The 23,038-nt window shown below is 46.9% G+C and overlaps 1 protein-coding gene across 5 annotated transcripts in view; it reads left to right on the top strand.

Annotated features, from left to right (window-relative positions):
- The window catches only part of NIPAL3 (NIPA like domain containing 3), a 429,324-nt gene extending 413,985 nt beyond the window's left edge, over positions 1 to 15,339 (top strand). For 3 of the 5 annotated variants that reach the window (XM_069622701.1, XM_069622704.1, XM_069622703.1), the window contains exon 12: positions 13,523 to 15,339. In XM_069622701.1, coding sequence (XP_069478802.1) covers positions 13,523 to 13,710 — 188 coding nt within the window. In that variant the 3' untranslated portion in view covers positions 13,711 to 15,339. The remainder of the gene's footprint in view (positions 1 to 13,522) is intronic. The other 2 variants (XM_069622702.1, XM_069622705.1) reach the window with 1 other exon arrangement.
- Positions 15,340 to 23,038: the final 7,699 nt, after the last annotated feature.

The raw sequence follows: 23,038 nt of genomic DNA on the forward strand, positions 1-23,038 counted from the left end.
GGGCCCTTGGGGTTCTGCAGCAACAACAGACGCCCTTTCGGAGCAGCGGAGGCAAGGGCACCTCCAAAGGTTCCGGCGGCGGTTTCTCCACCTACCGTCAAGCGGCCCGCTCGTCGTCTCAGGAGGCCTACAGAGGATGAGGCAAGTCTGGCGGACCCCGCCGTCGTCGCCAAGGAGGTCAAGGCGGCAAAGCCTCGTCGAAACAGGATTGAACCGGCCGTGGGGTCGGGCCCCCACCGAAGCACCCCGGTGGGAGGCCGGCTGGCGAGCTTCGTCAGCGTGTGGGAGTCCATCTCCACCGACCGTTGGGTGCTGGACGCCTTAGCCCGGGGCCACGCGCTCGAGTTTCAAAGAAGGTGTCCGCGCGTCCCCCCCCGTGGCCAGGAAAGAACTTCACGTCCCTCAACTTCTCCTGGAGGTAAAGGCGATGCTCAGGAAGGGCGCCATCGAACTCGTCCCAAAGAGGCTTCGGGGCTCCGGAGTTTACTCAAGATACTTCCTCGTGAGGAAGAAGACAGGAGGATGGCGCCCTATCCTAGACCTGCGACGTCTGAACAAGTTCATCAAGGCACAGAAGTTCCGGATGGTCACCCTCCAGCACGTCCTGGGTCAGCTGGAGGAAGGAGACTTCCTGTCGTCGTTGGATTTGGAGGATGCCTACTTCCATATTCCCATCCTAAAGGGGCACCGAAAATTCCTCAGGTTTGTGGTCCAAGGGCGTCACTACCAGTTCAAAGCCCTCCCCTTCGGACTACGGTCGGCACCCAGGATGTTCACCAAGTGCCTTGCACCGGTGGCGGCGCAGTTGCGCCACGAGGGGATCCACGTCTACCCCTACCTGGACGACTGGCTCGTCCGAGCCAAGACGAGGGAGCTCACCGTGGAGCACACGGCAAGGACCGTCCAACTTCTCACGGACCTGGGATTCTCCGTGAACTACGCCAAATCCCACCTGGTACCCGCTCAAGACGCACTGTTTCTGGGAGCGAGGCTCGACAGAGTGTCCCTTCTGGCCTCCCCGTCGGAGGAGAGGACCAGGACCATCCTGGGCAAGGTGCAGCGGATGTTGGTGGCCGACGCGGCCAAGGTGAGGTCCATCAAGTCCCTCCTCGGAATGATGTCTTCCTGCATCTACCTCATTCCTATGTGCAGGCTCCGGATGCGCCCGTTGCAGGAGTTCCTGGACGCGCGCTGGATCCAAACGACGGGCAGCTTCGAGGAAAGGATCACACTCGACGAGTTTCCGACGAGCGATCCGGTGGTGGGGCACCCGCGCGCATCTGACGGCGGGCATGGACTTCCAGACCCCAGCCCACCAGGAGACAGTGACCACGGATGCCTCCCTGGAAGGGTGGGGAGCGCACACCGAAAATCTGCACGCAAGAGGCCTTTGGCTCCCGACTGAGAAATCCCTACATATCAACGTCCTGGAGCTCCGTGCAGTGTTTTGGGCTCTCAGGTCCTTCCTTCCGTCCCTCAAGGGCAAGGTGGTGAGGATCTTCACCGACAACACCACCACCATGTTTTACATCAGGAAACAGGGCGGAACCAGGTCACCAGCACTGTCCAAGGAAGCGCAGGACCTGTGGCATTGGGCCGTCGCCCAAAGGATGTTTCTGGTGCCGTTTCATCTGGCAGGGACAAAAAACACCATCGCCGACTCACTCAGCAGTGAGCTGCGCTCGTGCCACGAGTGGGAACTACGGCAGGATCTAGTGGATCGCCTCTTCCGACGGTGGGGCACACCCCAGATCGACCTGTTCGCGACGGCGACGAACTCCAAGTGCCGGAGGTTTGCCAGCAGGTTTCCCCAGGCGAGGAGCATGGGCGATGCTTTCTCGTTCCCCTGGGAGGGCCTGTTCCTCTACGCGTTCCCTCCTTTGCCACTGCTAATCCGGCTCGTCAACCAGCTCAAGAGGTCACGGTGCAGGATGATCCTCGTCGCACCTGCGTGGCCGAGGCAGATATGGTTCCCGGACCTTCTGGACTTGTCAGCGTCCCCGCCAATCAAGCTGCCGGTGGACGTGGATTTACTCTCCAGGGAAGGAGGCCTGGCTCCTGCAGCGCTAGAGTTTGGAGGATACGACATACCGGCCGACTGCAGAGAGGTTCTTGCAAAGGCCAGGGCGTCCTCGACTCTTAAATGCTATGGACACAAATGGAAGAGGTTCTCTGTCTGGTGCCACGCACAGAAGATTAACCCTCTACGGATTACGGCTCCCCAAGTACTGCCGTACCTGCTGAGGCTGGCCAAAGCTGGACTGGCACACGCGTCCATCAAGATTCATCTTGCTGCGATCTCCCGATACACCAGAACCACGGGGCGGACGTCCTTGTGGTCTCATCGTCTGGTGAAAGAGTTCATGAAGGGACTGTTCAGATCGTTCCCGCCGGTGAAGGCTCCGGCCCCGGTGTGGGAGCTCAACGTGGTGCTGACCAAGCTCATGGGACCTCCGTTCGAGCCTCTGCACTCGGCCCGTTGAAATTTCTGTCGTGGAAAACAGCGTTTCTTGTGGCCATCACCTCCGCACGACGGGTGGGAGAGATCCAGGCCCTTTCCTGCAAGGCCCCGTACTTGACTTTTCACGACACGAGGGTAGTGCTCAGGACGCACCCCTCCTTCATGCCCAAGGTACCGTCGGACTTCCATCTCAACGAACCCTTGGTGTTGCCTGTGTTCTTCCCATCGCCTTCGTCGCCGGCTGCGAGGACTTTGCACTCGCTGGATGTGGCTAGAGCGCTGAAGTTCTACGTGGACCGCACGAAGTGTTTTCGGAAGACGTCACAACTCTTTGTGAACTTTGGACCTGTCAATCAGGGGAAGGCTCTCTCGAAGGCTTCCATTTCCAGATGGCTCTCCGGCTGTATCATGTACTGTCACCGGTTGGCAAACCGACCGCTGCCTGGCCGTCCGAGAGCCCATTCCACCAGAGCGATCGCAGCTACCACGGCGTTCCTATCTGGTGTGCCCCTGCTGGACATATGCAGGGCTGCTACGTGGAGGTCGACGCACACCTTCACGAAATTCTACTGCGTCGATCGGGATTCCAGGGAGGAGTCCAGGGTTGGCCAAGCAGTGCTGCGCAACCTGTTCGCCTGAGGTGAGCCTGGTGAGGAGGTAAGATGCTTAATGTTGAGTTTGATGTAATGCTTAATGTTGAGACTTTGCCACCTCCCGTGGTTGTGCATGTGTGTACTGCTATGTATTCTTTATTCATGAGCATGTGAATCCATGCCAGACCCCATGCTGGAGAAGGAACAAGTTACTTACCTGTAACTGTTGTTCTCCAGCATGGGTCTGGCATGGATTCACATGCGAACCCTCCCGCCTACCCCTCTGCGGCTCTTCACTTTGTCATACTGCCACTTCGCGTGCTACCGAATCTGAAGATGGCTGCCAGAGGCGGGGCTTAGGTAGAGGGCAGTCATTGGCTGTGGTCAGTATGACGCAGAGACCAGTGATTGGTTACTACTACGAAAGACAGATCAGAAACGAAACTGATTCTGGTTTTTTCTTTACTGAGGATTCCCAGCCTGACGACGGGGAATATTCATGAGCATGTGAATCCATGCCAGACCCATGCTGGAGAACAACAGTTACAGGTAATTAACTTGTTCCTTAGATAGAATTGTGCTAACCGTTATAAGTTCTTTTTCGTCATTTTCATAAGTGTCCTGCATGTTCTACTAAAGCGCTTGTTGGTCACAGGCCATCTAATTGATCATATGTATCTAAGGCTCGTGGTTTTGTGGTGTTTATTTTGTTAAACATTTTGGTCTGTAGCTATATTTATTTTTTGGTTATTATATCTGTATTTATCCATTTATTCCATTTATGTTTTTTCTGTAAAAATATCAGTTACAAGTAGTATTTTTCCACATTCATTTTTATGAAAAATGTAGTGCTTGCATGCCTGTGAGTGGATGCTTATAGAACTTGGCTACCCATAAAGTCTAGGTACATTTTCATCTTAAAAACATAATGGCTGCTCCTGCTATTGCTGCTGATTTGAACAACCTCTCTACAGCCATTTTAACATCTGCAAATGGAAATTAATTCCCTTTTTAGCCGGTGTGTTGTATTACTGTGTGCAACCATTTGCTTGCAATACTTTAGTAGCAATCTGGAGAGCAAAGTAAGAGATTTGCCTTTATGCTTTTTTCCTGTTTTTTGTTTGTTTTTGCAAATACATTTTGAAAGGAAACTGGGTAATTGGCATCTGTATTTGTTTAAAAATCAGTAAAAATAGGGAAATATATACATATAAATATTCTGTGAAAAAACATTGTTAAAGGGGCTTTATGGTTACAAGTAAAACAGAAACCCCCCAGAAATGTTCTAGTTATGGTAAGCTAAACAATCATAACTCAGGCCACCACCGTGCACTGCTAAAGCTAACACCAAGGAATCAAGGATGACATCACAATGCCATGGATGACATCACTGATGTCATCGCATATGAAATTAATGTTGATGAAAAGTTCATACAAGGGGTTGTGTTTATAATGTTGGTAACAAGATTTCAGGGATGATCGGGAGACCTTTCACAAACTATGTAATGTATTAAAGAATATACTCATCTAAATAAAACATATTGGAGTGTTGTTGTTAATACAGGAACCTAATCAGACATACACATAGGCAATGGCTGCAGCATACACCATAGAAGTACCTTTTTTGTTTAAATGTTATTTTGGATTGGAAAATAATGAACACTAACTTATTAGAGTTTTGAGTAATGTTAAACATGGAATAAATAGCTACCAATTGAAGACTTGCTGCACAGTTGTGTTAATACAAACAATACATATGAAGACCCACAATGCATACAAATCATAGGCACATACAGGGAATCTAAAGTAAGGAAGAAACAACATCACCAGAAAATGTCAATAACATTAAAGTTAATTTTCATGTATGCAAATTAATTGTGTGTTTGAGGCCTGCTTATCGCCTCGTGTATGTGCACCATGATGTGAGACCAACCCCTAAGGAAAGTACTTTAACAACATACAACGAGGTTAACGTCTAGATATATAGCACCTTTTGAATTTTCATATTCTGACTGTAAGTGAACAAAAACAACTGCCCTAGATATGTGATGTCATATCAGTTTTTCGGTTTACTTGTAACATTAACGTCCCATTAACCAGATTTTTTCACTGAATGTCATAGGTTTTTTTTAGTGCAACTTAATCATAACATCCCTTTAACAATGTTTTTGTCACTCCATTTCATGGGTTTTTACCAGTGTACCCTAATTTGCTACGACTTCCTAATATCATACCCCCAATATAGCAGAATCTTTTGGCCGATGTAGAATGTTTGAACTTAAAACTGTGCCATTCTCCACCTCCTACCAACATTTCTAACACTTCTGTACACTTTGTAACTTTTTCCACTTTTTGTGTTCGCAGACGTTCGCGAAAGTCTGACGTCATCGCTGACTTTCCAGACAGTGTCATGTGACCACACGCATGGAATGATGACGTGTTCGCAAATGTGTCTGCACTTTGCGAACGGGTCCGTGCTTCGCGAACAGTTTGAAACTGCATTTTCAGCTGATCTAGGAAGATTGAAGCTGAAAATGTACCCTTGCACAGCTCCTACACCTATACTTACTCATCGATTAACTATCTAGGACACAGAACATGCTTAGAAGAATATTAGCAGAACTGCTATTTATCTTCAAAAATGGCACCAGCTATTGCCATCACTCCTCCTCAGGAGCCACCACCACCTGCTGGGGGGCCTAGGCAAGGGAAGAAGTGCAATAAATCAGAAAACAATAAAGCGAACCACAAGGATGTGTTTGAGGACATGCATACCTCTAACCCCCAGAGAGAATAATCGGTGTGGCAGTTTGTTACCATAGTTGGGGGTGTACCAAAGGCTAAATCTACCAAAGTGAAATGCACTGAGTGTGTACTCCGTTGTGGACAACCTGGGCAGTCCTCTCACAGGACCACCTCCATGGCCACCACACCAAATCCAACCACCGGAATGCCCTCGGAAAGGCTGTTCTTTTCTTAGGAAGTAGTAGGCGGTCTTTCTCTACCTCATCTTCCTCAACCAATACTGCGACCACTCAGGCTACTAAATCCCACCATCTACCTTGCAAGCAATAAAAGAGGCTGTTGAGCCATATCTTTTAAAGACAACTGTACTTTGTATATACTGCAACACACACTCTGCAGGGGAGGGGGGGAGTTTCCAAGTGCTTTTGAGACTGTGTAATCAAGGAGCATGAGAAACACTGCCCTCTACCTTATATTTAATGCACGGCCAACATCTTCCCCTGTTCACCTGCCACTCCATAGCTGTGCTTGCTGCTCCTTCCCTTACTTCCCTCTCCACCTTACTTCCTGGCCTTGCAAATAAATAAATACTTGAATTAAAATAAAAGAAATACCAAAAAAAGGTTCCTTTAGGAATCACCTTTCACTGTTAAAAAATAGAAGTAAAAAAAAATAAGCTTATAGACTCCATCTACTTTAATGGACAATTGTATACTAGAGAACAAAAAAAGAAGATACAGAAACAATTTTCTGTCCCAAATACTTTTCTCTAGCATACACTAAGGACCATAATCCATGGCTCTTCGTAACTATCTGCAGTCCCCTCTCTAGGCCATGCATTATTTAATTAAAAAAACGGATTGCAAGTGAACACACCTCTCTCTCTCTTTCTTTCCTCCCTCACACTCTGGTCATTGCCAAGAAGTCCCACTTTCAGCTCTTCCTTCTCAAAGGAATTCTCAGTTTTTCTCACTTTGCCCCAGAGGCTCACTGTTACCCAAGTCCTGGTCCACTCTAGGCTTGACTTTTGCAATAGCCTCCTCCTGAATCTACCTTCATCCACCCTGCGACTCCTCCAGCTAATCCAGAATAGGACAGCAAGACTTAACCTTGGCCTTAAACCCAGGGACTGCATCTCTCCTGCCCTAAACAGTCTTCACTGGCTCCCGGTTGTTGCACAGATTAAATTAAAATCCATCTGCATCATCCACAAGGCTGTCTGGCACCAGGGACCACACTATCCTAACTTTCTTACTAAATGCTCTCCGTATAGACCACTGCGTTCCTCTGGCACCAACTCTTTATGTGTAAGGCGTTTTGCTAAACAGAGGATAGGTGGTTGATCGCTTTCCTCAGCTGGCTCCCTCCTATGGAACAGCCTCACCCTGCCTCTACGGCTTGAGCAGGACTTTCTTAAATTTCCGTTAGCTCCTCAAGACTTTCCTCTTTACTGCCTCCTTCCATTCTTCTCTCCTCTCCTAATCTCACAGTTGCTCTGGTTTGTGTTGTGGGCCCTTATTCATCCTTGGGCCCCTGACCTCCCACACCCAATTGGCTAGCTCCTCTCTACCCTCAGCACTTGCCTTGGCACACTCTCCTTCCTGGAAGTTTGCACTTACACTTAAGGCGGCTTGGCTGTGTAGCACTCACCATACCACGCACTTCATCTGTGGCTCACCCATGAGCCAAGACACCCCAGCACTTAACCCCCCCAATACCCTCTTCCTTGTTGTACTTGCACGTTCTGAATACTCACAAGGCATAGTAGTTTTGTCCTTTTTATCTTGTTCCCTCCCTGCTTTTAAATATTCTGTTTTAATGGGTTTCACTCCCTTGTTCCCTCCCTTTGCCCTGTGGGCGCTTTGAAACAGAATATTACTTGCTGCATAAGCACCTACTTGCTGTATAAGCATCTAACAAGCGACCAATAATTAAATAAATACCCTTTTTACTGTTATGTTTGGAGCACTCCATCATGGCCTGCTTTTGAAACAGTCGCACATATATACACTAATCCGTTTAAAAACAAACTCAACACATGTCCCTCATATTAAACTTCCACACACCAACTATCACTTTTCTACAAATCATTTGCATATGCATTTCATTTGCTTATCCCAATAAATTGTACACACTGCTCCTATAAAAGCACATATGCATTGTGCAGCAAAAGAAGTGCACAAATGCAACGAGTAGTAGGGATTACCAAGTGCTCCTACAATCCCAGAAGGAAAGTGCCAAGACATGCCAAACTGGGAGGCCACTAGCTACCTGCTTGGGGCAGAGGAGTCCCAAAGGTTGTGGTACACATCCGCCAGACGGTAGACCCACAAGGGCAGTGTTGAGGTGGGGTGGGGGGGCGGTGGTGTACTGGTGTCAACTACATCTAGGCCCTGGAAACTGTGAGGTTCATGAGGCACCAGGTCATCAGTCTCTGTGGCAGTGGTATGAGGTAGCAGGCAAGGGATTAAGGAAAACAGGAAACACAAAAGTAGAGTTTCAGAAGTTTCTGGAAGTATAAGAGGAGCAGGAAGGCTGTTCCAAAGAAAGGCACCGGACGAAGACAGAGATGTGCCTCCCGCTCTCTGTTTCAAAAAGCGTTTGACAAGCAGATTATTGGAGTTGCAGCAGTGGAGGGCTCTAGCAGGGCAGTATTTAGGGAAACAAAGTTGGACATATTGTAGTCCTTGCAATTAGCAGGAGCCAATGTACACCTTTTAGGGCTGCAGCGATACGATCCCTGGTCATGAGGCCAAGTAACATCTTACAGCCCTATTCTAGATAAGCCGAAGGGGGGCATAGACAACAAAGGGAGAGGTTAAGAAAGAGGTTGTTGCAGTAGTCCAGCCTACACAGGACCAGGGCCTGTAAGGAGGTCAAACTAAAAGCATGGGCTTTCTTTACAAGCTCCAAAATGTAAGGAGTAAAGGAGAGAGGACTTCAAGATAACCCCTAGGTTTTTGGCCTCAAAGGATGGTGTGAATAGAGGGCCCAAAGACAGCGGCCTTATAGTAGGAGAAAAACAGGGCCCAGGTGTCACAGTAAAAAAGATCTCCATCTTACTGCCATTGAGACACAGATTGTTAGCCGCACACAATGCCTCAATGGTGGTCAGACAACTGGAGCTAAAAAATGTGGTCAACAAATTAGTTCAGGGAAGTTTAAGGAAACCTGTGTCATTTACATAACACTGGAAATGATAAAAGAAGAATGCCATCAAGTGAGCCAGAGGGACAAAATAGATATGGAAGAGCCACAATTATATGATAAAACCCCGGGGTGCTCTGCAGGTACACAGTGATGTGTTGGAGTACAAACAGCCCAGTTGCAGCAGGGAAGGGTGGTTAGTGAAGGAACCAGATCAGCCAGCTAGTCCAGTGCCCAGTCCATGATGCTAAAGGTGTCATGTATCTGTTTAATGCGGATACAATTGTTGACCGTGTGAAAGGTGCAGCAGACATCAAGAAGCTCTGTCCTCAATTGTACTACAATCCTAAATACCATATGCACTTAAATTATATAATTGTACCATATTACAAATACTGTATACTCTCACTACATTACATATAGTTACTATAAACATATTACTATAGTGTGTGTGGCTAGTGGCCATATTCTTGGGAGCGTGGTTTGCGGCCATGCCCCCAAGAATCTGGCCACTGGCCATAACCACCACAATAGAATTAAACCATATAACAAGTACGTACTGTAATTACGAAGTAAAAGCAGTACATGTTAGTGATCACTGCATGCTGTGCATTGACATTGAGAGCAAGAGTTATCAGCCGAGACAGAGTCACTACACTGAGGCGATTCTGATTAACCCCTGAGGGAATAGAATTAAATGGACTTTTTCCAAATCCAAGAAATGTACATCGACAATGATAAGGGATTATGATGGGTCTTCCTTGTCCCAACGTGTAAAAAGATATTCAGTGAAGAATTTCGAATACTATATAACCACTAATATCACGATTTTGGAGAATGCAAGTGCGGTCAGATATGAGGCAGCCAACAGACACTGCAGCTACATTGAGGTATACGAGCATAAAACTTTAATGCAGGAAGAACTAAGGAGAATCCGCAAACATGGCAAATATGATTTAGATGACCGGTTAGCTATGAAAAAAAACAAAGAGCGTTATACGAATTGGCTGTTTAGTCACAAAAGTAGAACTGCACAACTAGATGGGGAACAAATGTTGAAAGTGCTAAGGGACAATAAGTCAGACAATTTTTAGAAGCTTATAATTAGTACCGAATGTTCCCAGAAACAGTTGGCCTTGAACCCAATTTCAGGTGATGTGTGGGTGAGTCACTTTTCTAATGTTTACAAAGAGGGTGTAACGAGATACACACCTTCAACTGACATTTTGGATTTGTGGTCAATTGTAAATACAGTTGAGAAAGTGAGAGCACAAATTGGCAAATCTAAAAATTTGGGGGCTCCAGGACCCAATAATCTCTAAAATAGAATGCTGAAACAAAATTCATTATACTGGGCCAGAATATTATGTATCTTGTTTAATGATGTGATGCGTACTAAATGTATCCCACATTCATGGAGCATTTCGATTGTACTACCAATCTTTAAAAAGGGTTCACGTATGTGCCCCTCAAGCTACAGGCAGATAGCCATTTCAGAGCCTGAATCCAAAATGTTTGCTTCAATGGTTCTAGCAGACATACAAGGGTGGATTCAGACAAACCATATACTTGACATAAAACAAATCGGTTTTAAGAAAAACTGTGGGACAGATTGTGGGGGACTTATATTACGATGTTTCCAAAGTCAAGCCATGAGAGATGGTGTGAGACCAACTTTTGTAGCCTCAAAGGACCCGAGTATGGCCTTTGACTTGGTAGACAGACCCACTCTGTGGAACAAAATGAGAGCATCGGGTATGCCGTCTCATCTTCTTGACATTGTTGTCAACTTCTATATGGACACTAAGCTTACTGTTTGTTTAAATTCAGAGGTTCTGCTATCATCTGAGATCCCTATCTTCAACGGTTTATTTCAAGGATGCATGTTTGCGCCAACTATTTTTAATCTGTATACAAGTGGGGCAGAGAAAGCTCTTAGCAACAAAGGTTTGGTAACTACAAAACTTAGGAATGTTCGTATTTCATGGCTTGCATACGCCAACGATTTATTACTCTTGGACAACACAAAGGTTGGTTTACAGCGTTTAATTACAGAATTTGAAAAATGTATTTCCCAACTTCACTTAAAGATCAATCCGACAAAAACTGTTATTATTCGGCTGGGAAAGCAACGTAAGGCTGAGAAAGCCTTTACGTGGTTTTGAGAAGGTAAACATATAAAATGTCAACATGCATTTAAATACTTAGGTTATTGTTTCTCAGGGTCTGGCTCACACTCTGTTATGAAAGTACAGCTGAATGCTAAAATTGATGTAGCTCTGAGGCAAATACAGTTGATTGAAAAAAAGTTTGGGAAATTCATGATGAAATCATTGAAGGAATTCTGTATGAAGAAAGTGATGCCAAGGGTCCTGTATGGTCTTGAACTTTTTGCCTCTGATTTTATGGAGTTCTTAAAGGTTTTGGAAGGCAGATTATGGAGAGGAATATTGTATTTTTTACTGAAATGTATACCAATTGAAGTGATTCGATCTGAATTTGGACTGTAATCTATTCAATCACTTGTGAATGGGAAAAGACTTCTTTTATGGAGAAAATGTCCAATGTCCCGGGGAAACGATTTGTATGCAAGTGCTTGTAACACATCATCTTGTCTGTTTATGCATAATTTGCACATTGAGGCGGAAATGCTACTTGGAAAATTGTGCATAGCACGCTGCACTCTGATTAACAAACCAAACAAGATAAAGCAAATTATTAAGGGTAATGATTGGTCAGAAACTGTTAATGTGGTGTCCAATTCAAAATTGTACAAACAGATTTATTCTCCGTGGAAATTCTTTCCGGAAATGGAGAGATATTTGTGTAAATATCCCTCCAGGAAAACCCGTAATTAATGTATGCGTTGCAGAATGAACGCAATGTTAACTAATCAAATTAGACACATAAGAAAGATAGATGAAGGTGGGAAATGGTGCCGCTTTTGTAAAAAGGAGGGTGTCATAGTAACACTTCAACACCTTTCATTGGCTTGTCCTGCTCTTATGGCCCAGCGAATTGAATATTTTGTGCAATTTGTACATTTAACGGCCTTTGTGAACAGGGAGGGTGTCATAGTAACACTTCAACACCTTTTATTGGCTTGTCCTGCTCTTATGGCCCAGCGAATTGAATATTTTGTGCAATTTGTACATTTAACGGCCTTTGTGAACAGAGAATGGTTATGGTGTAATATCATGCATGCAAATTCAAGTAGTCTGATCATACGAGTAACAGCCTGTTTAAAAAACATTTGTGATCTCTCTTAAATCTAAATTTAAATGGCTATGTATATTCTATTCTATATTTTAGATGAGTAAATGCATTATTATATGAAATTGATAATGTGATTTTATTTTTTACTTAAATTTGTGTATGTATGTAAATGAAAATCAATTTTATTCTTTTGTATTCTTCATTGTAAAGGTTTATAAACGAACCAAAACAATAAAATAATAATAACAAGTATCTACAATACACCTTCAAATAAGAAAATCGCCCTGAATCCCTTGCAATTGAAATGATGTGCACGGACACCAAAATTGACTGCGGGCTCGGCTGCATCTGCAAACCCTTTTTCCACCTATAAAAACAGCTCCATATCTTCATCCCACTCTCCTACCCTTTCTGTGCCCTCTTTCGGCAATCAAATAACCTCAAATGTGTTTTTCCAAGCTGTTCGCTCACAGCAGGGTTCACGGACTACCGCGGCACCCGCACATCCATTTTTCACCTCTAAAAACCGCTCCATATCATCTTTATTCCACCCCCACCCTTTCCAGCCCCCTTTAGCCACAAAATAAAAAATGTGTTTTCCAGACATTTGCCCCACTGTGCTATCCGTGGACACAGGCGGCTGTCCGTGGATCCATCATGGCGACCGTTTAAAAAAATATGACACACCTCACGCTTTTCAACATCCAAACAGCGGGTGCGTCCGATGCCCGCGGACATCACGCTTGTCTCCGATTGGTCCAGTGGGTGTTCGCAAAACGAATAGGGAAGTGTGTCTGCGGACCCAACCCAGATATCACTATTTTATTTTTACCTTTTTTTTGGCTGTTTAAAAAAAAACTTCTGAACGGATTAGCACCAAATTTACGAAAGCACGTTTTTGGGGCCAATCCGCCCCTCCTGCCGCAAATTTGGTGAAAATCCATCCAGCAGTTTGGGCTGTAGCCGTGAGCACAATTATCTTTCCATTGTGTCTGAGGATTTCCTCAAATTTTGGGCCTCCCTTGAAGAAACCGCACCAGACTTCGCAGAATCGTTCTGAGGGGGCCATACGCTTCTTTTGCAAATTTGGTGAGGATTCGTCTGAGGGGCTTGGGGGGGGGGGGTGGTGGGTGGCGAAGTTATAAGCTGCACAAGCTCTTTCTATGAGTTGAGCAACTTAACCATAACTACAGGGCCGCTAGGACAGGCCCTGTCATATATGTATGTATAGATAATGATTGTTAGCTGTTCTATGGTAATTGTAGATAAAATAGGAGCAAAGCAGTGTCATGGTAATATTCATTTTTATTTTAGCGCTGCACGCCAGATTCACTGTATGTTATGTGTGCTTGTCTTTCAGGTGTGAATAACATGCATGACAAGGGGAGTGCAATCCAGCCTGAACTCAGCAACTCCTTCTCATATGGGGCACTTGCAAACAATGACAGTTTCTCAGAAATCTACAACCCTGCTACGCTGCCAGTCGTACAGGAGCAACACAACGTCACAGGGCCTTCAGGAATGCCTCAACATAATAAAGAGAACTGAGACTTTATGGATTTCTTTTTATCAGATGTATTTATTTGCAACGTGCATTCTGTAACTTAGTGAGCAAACACAATATCAGAGACTCGGTGGAGACCTATGCTGTGCACAGTTCTGGGCCACACTTGGCTCCTTCGAATTTCTAACTTGCAAGCAGCAGATGCCATGAGACGATTTTAAACCTGCGAAAACCTGCTTCAAAGGCATGGACCTGGGATGGGTGCATGCACAGTTCTCCTGGGTTGCCCTTTTCCTTTCACCGACTTCACTGCCGAGTGCATTTCATCTTACAACTGGAGAACGCTAGATGCTACACAACGGTCGATGTTTGTTTAATCATTGGTTTCAGAAGAATTGCATTTTGGGGGGGCGGGGTGGATGGAGTATACTCCTATTTTTCTTTTCATTGAGATCATTCTGACTTGTCAGGGTTGGATGATTTTCGGGGTGTGCTGCTCATTTCATCTTTCAAGGACTGCCGTCAAGCGACACCTTGCGCCACTTGGCTTTTTTAACTATGCATTCTAGGGCTGTGTCAGTTCATAGCAAATGCTTTGTTATCTGGCATCCGGGGGCACATAAGGAATTCAGAATGGGAACGTGACGGATAGTAGAGAGGACCCGTCGGACCACAAAGCCTCTAGAGCCTCTGCTCCGTTTCCGTTTGCTCGCATTTCCAGTACTTTTATCATTCGGAATGCTTCTCTTAAAGCAATGACAGTTGCCTTTTAATAGAGTTGTCCAACTAATAAAGGGCCGGCTAACACAACATTTGCTTTAGAAGTATGGGGCTTCCAGTCCCTGCATGTAAAATGAAAAGCCAGGACTGGCTCAAGATGTTACACATGACTTGGAGGACCTTGGCAGATCTCGTCAAGAGGTCCTTGCTTTGCAAAATAAATTGCCAAGTGTTTCACCCTTATCTCGCACCTTTGTTTGGAAATTCTTTCCCGTTCAATTCCTACTTGTCATGCACGGGATGGGGACTACCAGGCGCTCTTGTAATAGCAACAAAGGTGTACCATTTACTCTAGATGGTGCTTCCCGTCTCTATCTAGAGCACTATCGGCATTCGGCACAGTACTAAGGAGGCCGTTTCATAGCGACTATCTCTTTGATTGGATTGTAACCTTTTTATCTCATCTGTGCCCTAACACAAAGTATTTGTGGTGCTTTCTGCATGTTATATAATATAACACACCAGATAGCACCGCAACTTGAGACACCCTGTCCTAGGACGTATTGACTGTCGGCCTGGTCCAAACTTGCACCATATTTCAGTATGGTACTGTCTACTAGAGGAATGCTTGGAGTCTGAATGTTTTAGTATACAAATGCAAACGTTCATGCTACTTCGTCCTAGAAGTAGATATATATTTTTTATAGCGACCCCTGTATACGTATAATATCTTAGCAGCAATATATCAGTGAATTTCTCTAACCCAGGCTTAAATAGTCAGTAATGTCATCATATAAAATGACAGACTGTGCCAGTCAAATGCTTGTGCATCTCATGTGGTTCAATGTTGCTCGATGGCCGAAAGAATAACTCGGCTGAAAAAAAAACGGTAAAAATAGCTAATATTAGATTCAAAGTGATGTAAACAGTAAAATTAATTTTAAATGAAGAAAGTAAGTCGATTTTTTTTCTCCAGTTTTTACATCCACCAAAAAAATTCTGTCAAAACGTGTCTGCTACAAAAACCTGTTTTTTGGTTTGTTATTGATTTAGTATTAAGGTGGAGGCCCGATAAGCACCTCACCAGCCCAACTCAGTGAGCCTTCTGTTAGACGCGATGGTATACTTTCAAAACAGTGGAATTCCCAGTCTGTGCCAAAGCAGCCTCCTAACCTACATGCACTGTCCTCAGCTGCTCTAAACTGTTCTACCTACAAAACATGTTATGTTGTTTATGTCATATTTAATATAAAAATCACTTATTGTTGCTCTCTTAATATTTAGAGTAGTAATTTGCAATAGAAGCTATTTGTACCTTTTTCTTGTCATGCTTAGTGTTTTATGTCGTTATTTTGTCTTGTCTGCCAGGCATTGCCAGGAAGACAAGCAACCAGTCCAGTGTCTGAGCTGTAAGGGTTCAGTATTGTAGGTAACAGGCCGTATGTGCTGTCCCTTTGCCAGGCTGTCGCCACTGCTTCTGCAGTGAGGACCTTTGGGGGTGTAAGTAGGTGGCTAGAACGTTTGCATCTCCCTAGAGGTCTCATTATGCATCCAATGTGTGACGTTTGTAGTGGTTCAAACTGCAAGTGATCTTTTTGCTTGGTTGCTGGTTGCCCTCTGCGTTGTTTAGATAATGTATGGTTTGCTGGTCAGCATCCTTTGAGGCCTGCCAAAATGCTATTGACTAGAGGTTGCCAAGATTGTCTTGTTTAATAATCTTCATTTTCTCCCATTGCTAGTCCTGATGACTTTTTATTGCTCTACTCTAGTGTCTGGATGCGTGTTGATGGATTTGTCTCCTCCTTCATAATAGTGGAATCTGTAAATTGTTATTTTCTTTGTATATAGACTTCCTATCTTCCAAAAAGGCAGAAATAAGCGTGTTTTTAAAGTACTGTGATGTCACTGTATTGTACAACCAAAATAATTGGCACTGCGGTACCTTGTCTTCTCCTGGAGCATAGAAGGCACCTTCACCTACTCTCGGCCACATCTGCTAGAATGCCCCAAACCAGACTGTAGGTGCTTTACTGCCCTGTCCTCCTCTGCTGCCTCTTGTTTCTTCAACTTGTGGGAAGTGGAGAAAAAACTGGAGCTTGGTCGTGCATCCCCTCCACCCCTCCTCATCTTTCTACACATTAAACTTAAGGGAGGCACAGGATAAATAAATGCTGCAGAGGCACTTCTCTAGATTCTCTTTCACTTCCCCTTCAGATGAGGCGGACTGAGGGGGAAAAGCAGCCACACTTGATAGCAGATTTGTCACTGTGCTAGAGTCTCTACTGGCAAGTACGCCAGCTGCATCTAATGTGCGGGGGAAGAGATCTGCCAGGGGCATGTGGGACCGTGCTATTGGTTTGAGACCAAGAGGCACTGTGGATTCTCAGGGAAGGTAGTAGGGGTAACCAGACTCCAGGTATTTATTTTAATTCATAGGGACAAGCAGATGGGAGTTTTTAAGGGAAGACACCAGGCAGTATGTTTGGGGTTTTTGTTTTTTTGGTTTACTAAAACCTTTACAAAAATGTAATCTATACTTATATAACCACATGAAACATGTCATCTTCTGATCACCAATCTCCATTTTAAATAAGGAAACTTAATCTCAGTCATTTCCACTCGCCGTCCTACTATGCAAGTTCCAAGGATAATCTGAATTGGACAGTTGCTATCTGGACCTTCAGTCTTCTTAAATGGAGAATCTGTCTCCACAAAGTTTTCGACGTCGATTTTCTGTAGTCTTCAAAAAGATGTTTAAAATATTGGTTTCTCGCCTCTCTAAGTTTGGGACATTCTGTAAGTAGATGCTGCAGGGTTTCTGGTTGCTGTAGATCACACTCAAATCTGCAGTAGTTTTCAGCTGCTGTGATTTGCTTTCGCCTTGCTTGAACCTCTCTTGTATTGTGCAGATTTAGAGGAAAACGTAGAAAGCTTGCCAGTTTATAAGTTAGATATGGCCTTCAGTGATACTCTTCCTTAACCCCCTGCTCCAACACTACACCTCTAGCAGAGCTGGTGGGGGAGGAACAGACTCGGAGTAGGATTGCATACACAACACAACATAACATTTACAGAAGAAGGGAGGATAGCTCAGGCGCAAGGGCTCACCTTGGAAGCAAGACAACACAGAGAACACAGGATCTATCCCTGTGTCCGTACTTAGAAACTTCTGGGTATTTAGTGTGTTATAAATAACCAATCATAAAAGAAAATGATATTTAAAAGAAAAAGGCAGGACACAACAATGTAACATTATGAAAGCTTTTACCTTCAATAAGTAGTTGTTTTCAGCTGAGGGTTCCAGGTGTGTCAGAGAAAGTTATCATATTCAATTACCTACTATGCACCCAGGGGTGGAAACATCCTCCTACGACAGTCAAGTCATTCACAATGCTGTATGCCGTAGGTGGCCCAACATAAGGCCTGTGGATGGATACAACCCTAAAGCCCTTTCCTCTAGCCCGCCACAGATAGTGCTTTTTGCACGAGAAAATGCTCTAACAGATGAGAACAAAGACAAGGCTCCTATGCTGCTGAGGTTCTGTTTTTATTCATGTGGAAAAAGGGCACTGTCACCAGTAGCATATTTTCTGCTGTCTCTCCTGGGTGCAAAACACCACTGTACTAAAAATAAAACCGCCTAATGGAATGGGAAATAAAAACAGGGTAACGATGCAATAACATGCAGAAACTTAACCATGGAGGAAAAAAAATCTGACTTCTCCAGCATTGGATCTTTCATAGATTCAGATGCTATTTGTATATTATCCGTTGTCAGGCTGGGAATCCTTGCTAATATTAAAGCAGTTTACCTTTACATTTTTAAGCTGATTCCTCAATTAGAGTTATGTTGGGTTATTTTGTTAGGGAGTTTCACTAAAGTCAACCTGTGGTACGACTATAGAAGACTCACTCTTGGGCGTACAGGGCTCCAACTCTTAGGTTTGGCCTGAACTACCCAAAAGGTTTAAAAGGTTTGGTAGCAATAGACGAGCGGCCAGACTTAGTCTAGGAGGGAAAAGAGCTGTAGTTGAGTACAAAGTTCTTTCAGCACACTTTTGGTCAAGGAAACGCATATGCTGTAGTATTATAAAAATAGACTTATGTATTATATTTACTAAGTCAATGTTAAAATCAAGACAGTTCAGGTAAGTAAAAATAGTTAGCACAGATATATGTACACTAGACATTTGCTGTTGTAATACTCCTAAAGTTGTTAACCTACCAGTATTGCTAATTAAATAAATGTTGGTTGATGAATGATTTTCTAACCGAAAGCTACTCTTCTACTTAATTACAGATAACTGGAAGAATAGCTTTAGGGTATAAAATCATTTCATCAACCAACATTTATTTAATTAGCAATACTTGTAGGCTAACTTTGGGAAAGCCTTTTCTTTAGAAGTCCAACCCTATCTGGCGGATGAGAGTCTCAAAAAGTCAGATGGGGTCCCTGGGGCACAGTGTGTTACTGTGTCTGGCTGTGGCTGCTTCGTGATCCTGCTCCTTTCGCTGTTACTACAGGCTCTGGGATCTGTATTATTATTGCCCGTGAAAAAGCAAGTCCTACCTTTCCTGGATGTGGAAAAGCAAGTCCTACCTTTCTTTCCACTGCACACGCTGCGGCCTGGAGGAGGGACATAAAAACCCCCAGACACGTGGAGCGCACGGTGTTCACAGTATGTTACTGTCTGGCCGTGGCTGCTTCGTGATCCTGCTCCTTTCTCCGTTACTACAGGCTCTGGGATCTGCATTATTGTTGGCCGTGAAAAAGAAAGTCCTAACTTTCCTGGACATGGCAAAGCAAGTCCTACCTTTCTTTCCACTGCACACGCCGCGGTCTGGAGGAGGGACATAAAAACCCCCAGTCATGCGGAGGGCGCAGTGTGTTACTGTGTGACTGCTGTGCCCGTGGCGTCTTTGGAGTTTTGGATTGAAGCTAAATAACAAATCGTTTTGAAGGTACTTTCTTCAGTAATTTTCCTTTGTTTAAACTATATGCAAAAACAAATGTTACTTAATTAGCCTCTTAAGTTTGGCCATCACCGATACGCTCAGCTTGTGCAATTCTACTGAGAGGGTAAGGAGAAAGAACTGCATTTGTTTATTATATTTTGACTTACCCTCTAAATGACACAGACTGTGGGATAGTCCTTAAGGGGCGAGGCCTTTTGATCTGTGTCATATCACTGGTCCTTTGGGTACCTTTCCAGAGACTGTGGGTAACGGTGGACCGCTGCAACCTTTGATCTGGGTAACATAAACATTCTGAGACAAATACCTTGCCAAATACCTCGCCCAGAGACTGCAGGGAGCAGTGGATTGCCGCAACCTTTGATCTGGGAAACATAAACAGTTGTGTCAAATACTTTGTAAAACCTTGCTTACAAACCTCAAGTTCTCCAGCATGGGGTCTGGCATGGATTCACATGCTCATGAATATTCCCCGTCGTCAGGCTGGGAATCCTCGGTAAAGAAAAAACCAGTATCAGTTTCGTTTCTGATCTGTCTTTCGTAGTAGTAACCAATCACTGGTCTCTGCGTCATACTGACCACAGCCAATGACTGCCCTCTACCTAAGCCCCGCCTCTGGCAGCCATCTTCAGATTTCTACCGCACGTTCATGTGTTGGGATCCTCGTGCTATTGCTCTCGAGCGTTAGTGCTATTTTTCGCGCTTTTTTCACAAAAACTTCGATTTTTTCGGTCAAAAGAGCCTCAAGCTCCACCGATCCTACATCCGATTAACGGGGACCCGTGTCGGATTCTTCTACGCCCCCCAAGGGTGAAGATTTCGTCGAGCTACGCTTCGGAGGACTCCAGAAGCTTCTCAGGCCCGGTCTCGGAGATGGCCCAGGAGAAGGGAAGCTCGACGCCCGGAAAGCTGTTCAGGGTCTGCCCTGGATGCCAGCTGCAGAACGTCTTTAAGGAGGACGAACATTCTTTCTGCCTTTACTGCCTTCATGAGGACAAGACGCACGTGGAGAAGGACTGTGCGTTTTGCGGCAACATGTCGGAACGGACCATGAAGGACCGCCATCAACGTCTCGCCAACTGGCTGCAGGGTAAGAGCCCGTCCGGCGAGAAGAAGAGGAAATCGGAGCGGTCTTCTAAGACCTTTGAGGGCGCCCCGGCGACGGGGGCCCAACATAAGGCTAAGAACCGCGAGTCCGCTGGCACCGGGAGCGCCGAACGGTCGGGCTCTACGGGCGTCAGGCAGGGCGCACCCTCCCCGGCACCATCAACCACGAGCCAACGCTCTGGGTCGGGTAAGAGGAAGGCCGAGCACCCGGCGAAGCTCCTGGAGAGGCCCCGGTCGAGCTCTAAGGCAGAGGAGGAGCGTGGCAGTGCCCCCTCCCTCAAGGATAAGGCGGTGAGCGCACCTAAGGTGGTGAAGGCCTTGATCCATCCGACCAAGCCCTCTATCGAGAAGGTCGCGGCGGCCCTGGCTCAGCCTATGGAGGCTACACCAGTGGTGGCGACCTCGGGGCCCAGAATCTCCCTGCCTCCTCGGAGGGAGTCTTCTTTTGTGCCCATCGACAGAACCCCCGTGAAACTCCCCGTGGGGAAGAAGAAGGGGGGGCAGGGCGTCGTCGTAGATTCGACCTCAGCCTCAGAAGAGGAGCTGATCGAAGTCTTAAGCCACGGCCTAGGCGTGGAAGAAGACCAGCCCGTCGGAGTGGACCCCGACGCAGGTGACGACGACGACATCGTCGAGGATACCGACGGGGCCCCTGCTCGCCCGTCGGATTCACCTCTGCCAGCGCCGCAAGACAACTCGGCGGCCATTTTGTTGGCCATACAGTCCTTATGCTCCGAGATAAGGACGAGGCTACCGTTACCGACGGAGGAACCTCTACCGTCGGGGGATCCAGAACCGGGACCTTCTGGTGTTCCCCCTACCAAGAAAAGAAGGATCCATCCTCCACCTCCTTTTCAGCCGTCGCACCCCGTCCAGCCCTCCTCCCCGTCTACCCGAGGGGATGATACGGGGACTGACACGGCAGCGACAGGCACGGACGACGAGGCATACGACGAGGATATTCCGTCGTCGCCTCCCGCCAGGGCTTCCCCGCCCGACGAGATCGGATCGTTCCACTCCATGATCTCCAGGGCCTCCGAGCTTTTCCAACTCTGCCCTGAGGAGAAGAAAAAGGAAGGCTTCCTTTATCAGCGGCGCGAGGCCAAGAGGAAGACGGTCCTCGCAGTGCCTCTATTGGACGACATTTGGGATGAGGGCCTTACCCTCCTCAAGAATCCTTCCACGACGCCAGCTAGAAGAGACCGGTACGAGAAAAAGTACCGGGTCCCGGACACGGCCCCCCTGTGCCTCCGGGCGCAGCCTACCCCGGATTCCGTCGTCTCCGCGGCGGCCAGGAAGAAAGCGGGGGGGGGGTGCGGCCTCCACATCGACTTCCCCGCCGGACGGCGAGGGAAAGAAATTGGATGCGATGGGACGCAGAGTCATCTCGTCGGCAGCGACGACGATTAAAGCGGCCAACGCCTTGGCGATCGTGGCTCGCTACGTCAGGGAGCTCTGGTTCAAGATAGCTCCCCTGCTGGATTTTCTGCCGGACGACAAGAGGGCGGAGGCCCTGGAGATCCTGCAGGAAGGTGAGGTGGCCTCCGACCACGCCATCACCGTGGCGACGGACATCGCCGACACGGGGTTCCGCCAGTTGGGCAACGGCGTTTGCCTTCGACGTCGTGGATGGCTCAAGGCTACGGACTTCCGACAAGACGTCCAGACCAGAGTCCTGGACATGCCCTTCGACGGGAACAACCTGTTTGGGAAGGCTGTGGACGACTCCCTTCAGGCCATTAAGGCAGACACCGAGACGGCCCGGGCCCTCGGAACCCTGCAGCAACGACGGACGCCCTTTCGGAGCAGTGGAGGCAAGGGCGCCTCCAAAGGTTCCGGCGGCGGTTTCGCTTCCTACCGTCAAGCGGCCCGCTCGTCGTCGCAAGAGGCCTACAGAGGACGAGGCAAGTCTGGGGGACCCCGCCGTCGTCGCCAAGGAGGTCAAGGCGGCAAGGCCGCGTCCAAGCAGGATTGAACCGGCCGCGGGGTCGGGCCCCCACCGAAGCACCCCGGTGGGAGGCCGGCTGGCGAGCTTCGTCGGCGTGTGGGAGTCCATCTCCACCGACCGTTGGGTGCTGGACGCTCTGGCCCGGGGACACGCACTCGAGTTTCAGAGAAGATGCCCGCGTGTACCCCCCGTGACCAGGAAAGAACTTCACGTTCCTCAACTTCTTCTGGAGGTAAGGGCGATGCTCAGAAAGGGCGCCATCGAACTCGTCCCAAAGAGGCTCCGGGGCTCCGGAGTCTACTCAAGATACTTCCTCGTGAAGAAGAAGACAGGAGGATGGCGCCCCATCCTGGACCTGCGACGCCTGAACAAGTTCATCAAGGCGCAGAAGTTCCGGATGGTCACCCTCCAGCACGTCCTAGGCCAGCTGGAGGAAGGAGACTTCCTATCGTCGTTGGACTTGGAGGATGCCTACTTCCACATTCCCATCCTGAGGGGGCACCGAAAATTCCTCAGGTTCGTGGTCCAAGGGCGCCACTACCAATTCAAAGCCCTCCCCTTCGGACTACGGTCGGCACCCAGGGTATTCACCAAGTGCCTCGCACCGGTGGCGGCGCAGCTGC

The sequence above is a fragment of the Ambystoma mexicanum genome, chromosome 11 (assembly GCF_040938575.1).
Source record: "Ambystoma mexicanum isolate Mex_15411 chromosome 11, UKY_AmexF1_1, whole genome shotgun sequence".
NCBI lineage: Eukaryota > Metazoa > Chordata > Amphibia > Caudata > Ambystomatidae > Ambystoma > Ambystoma mexicanum.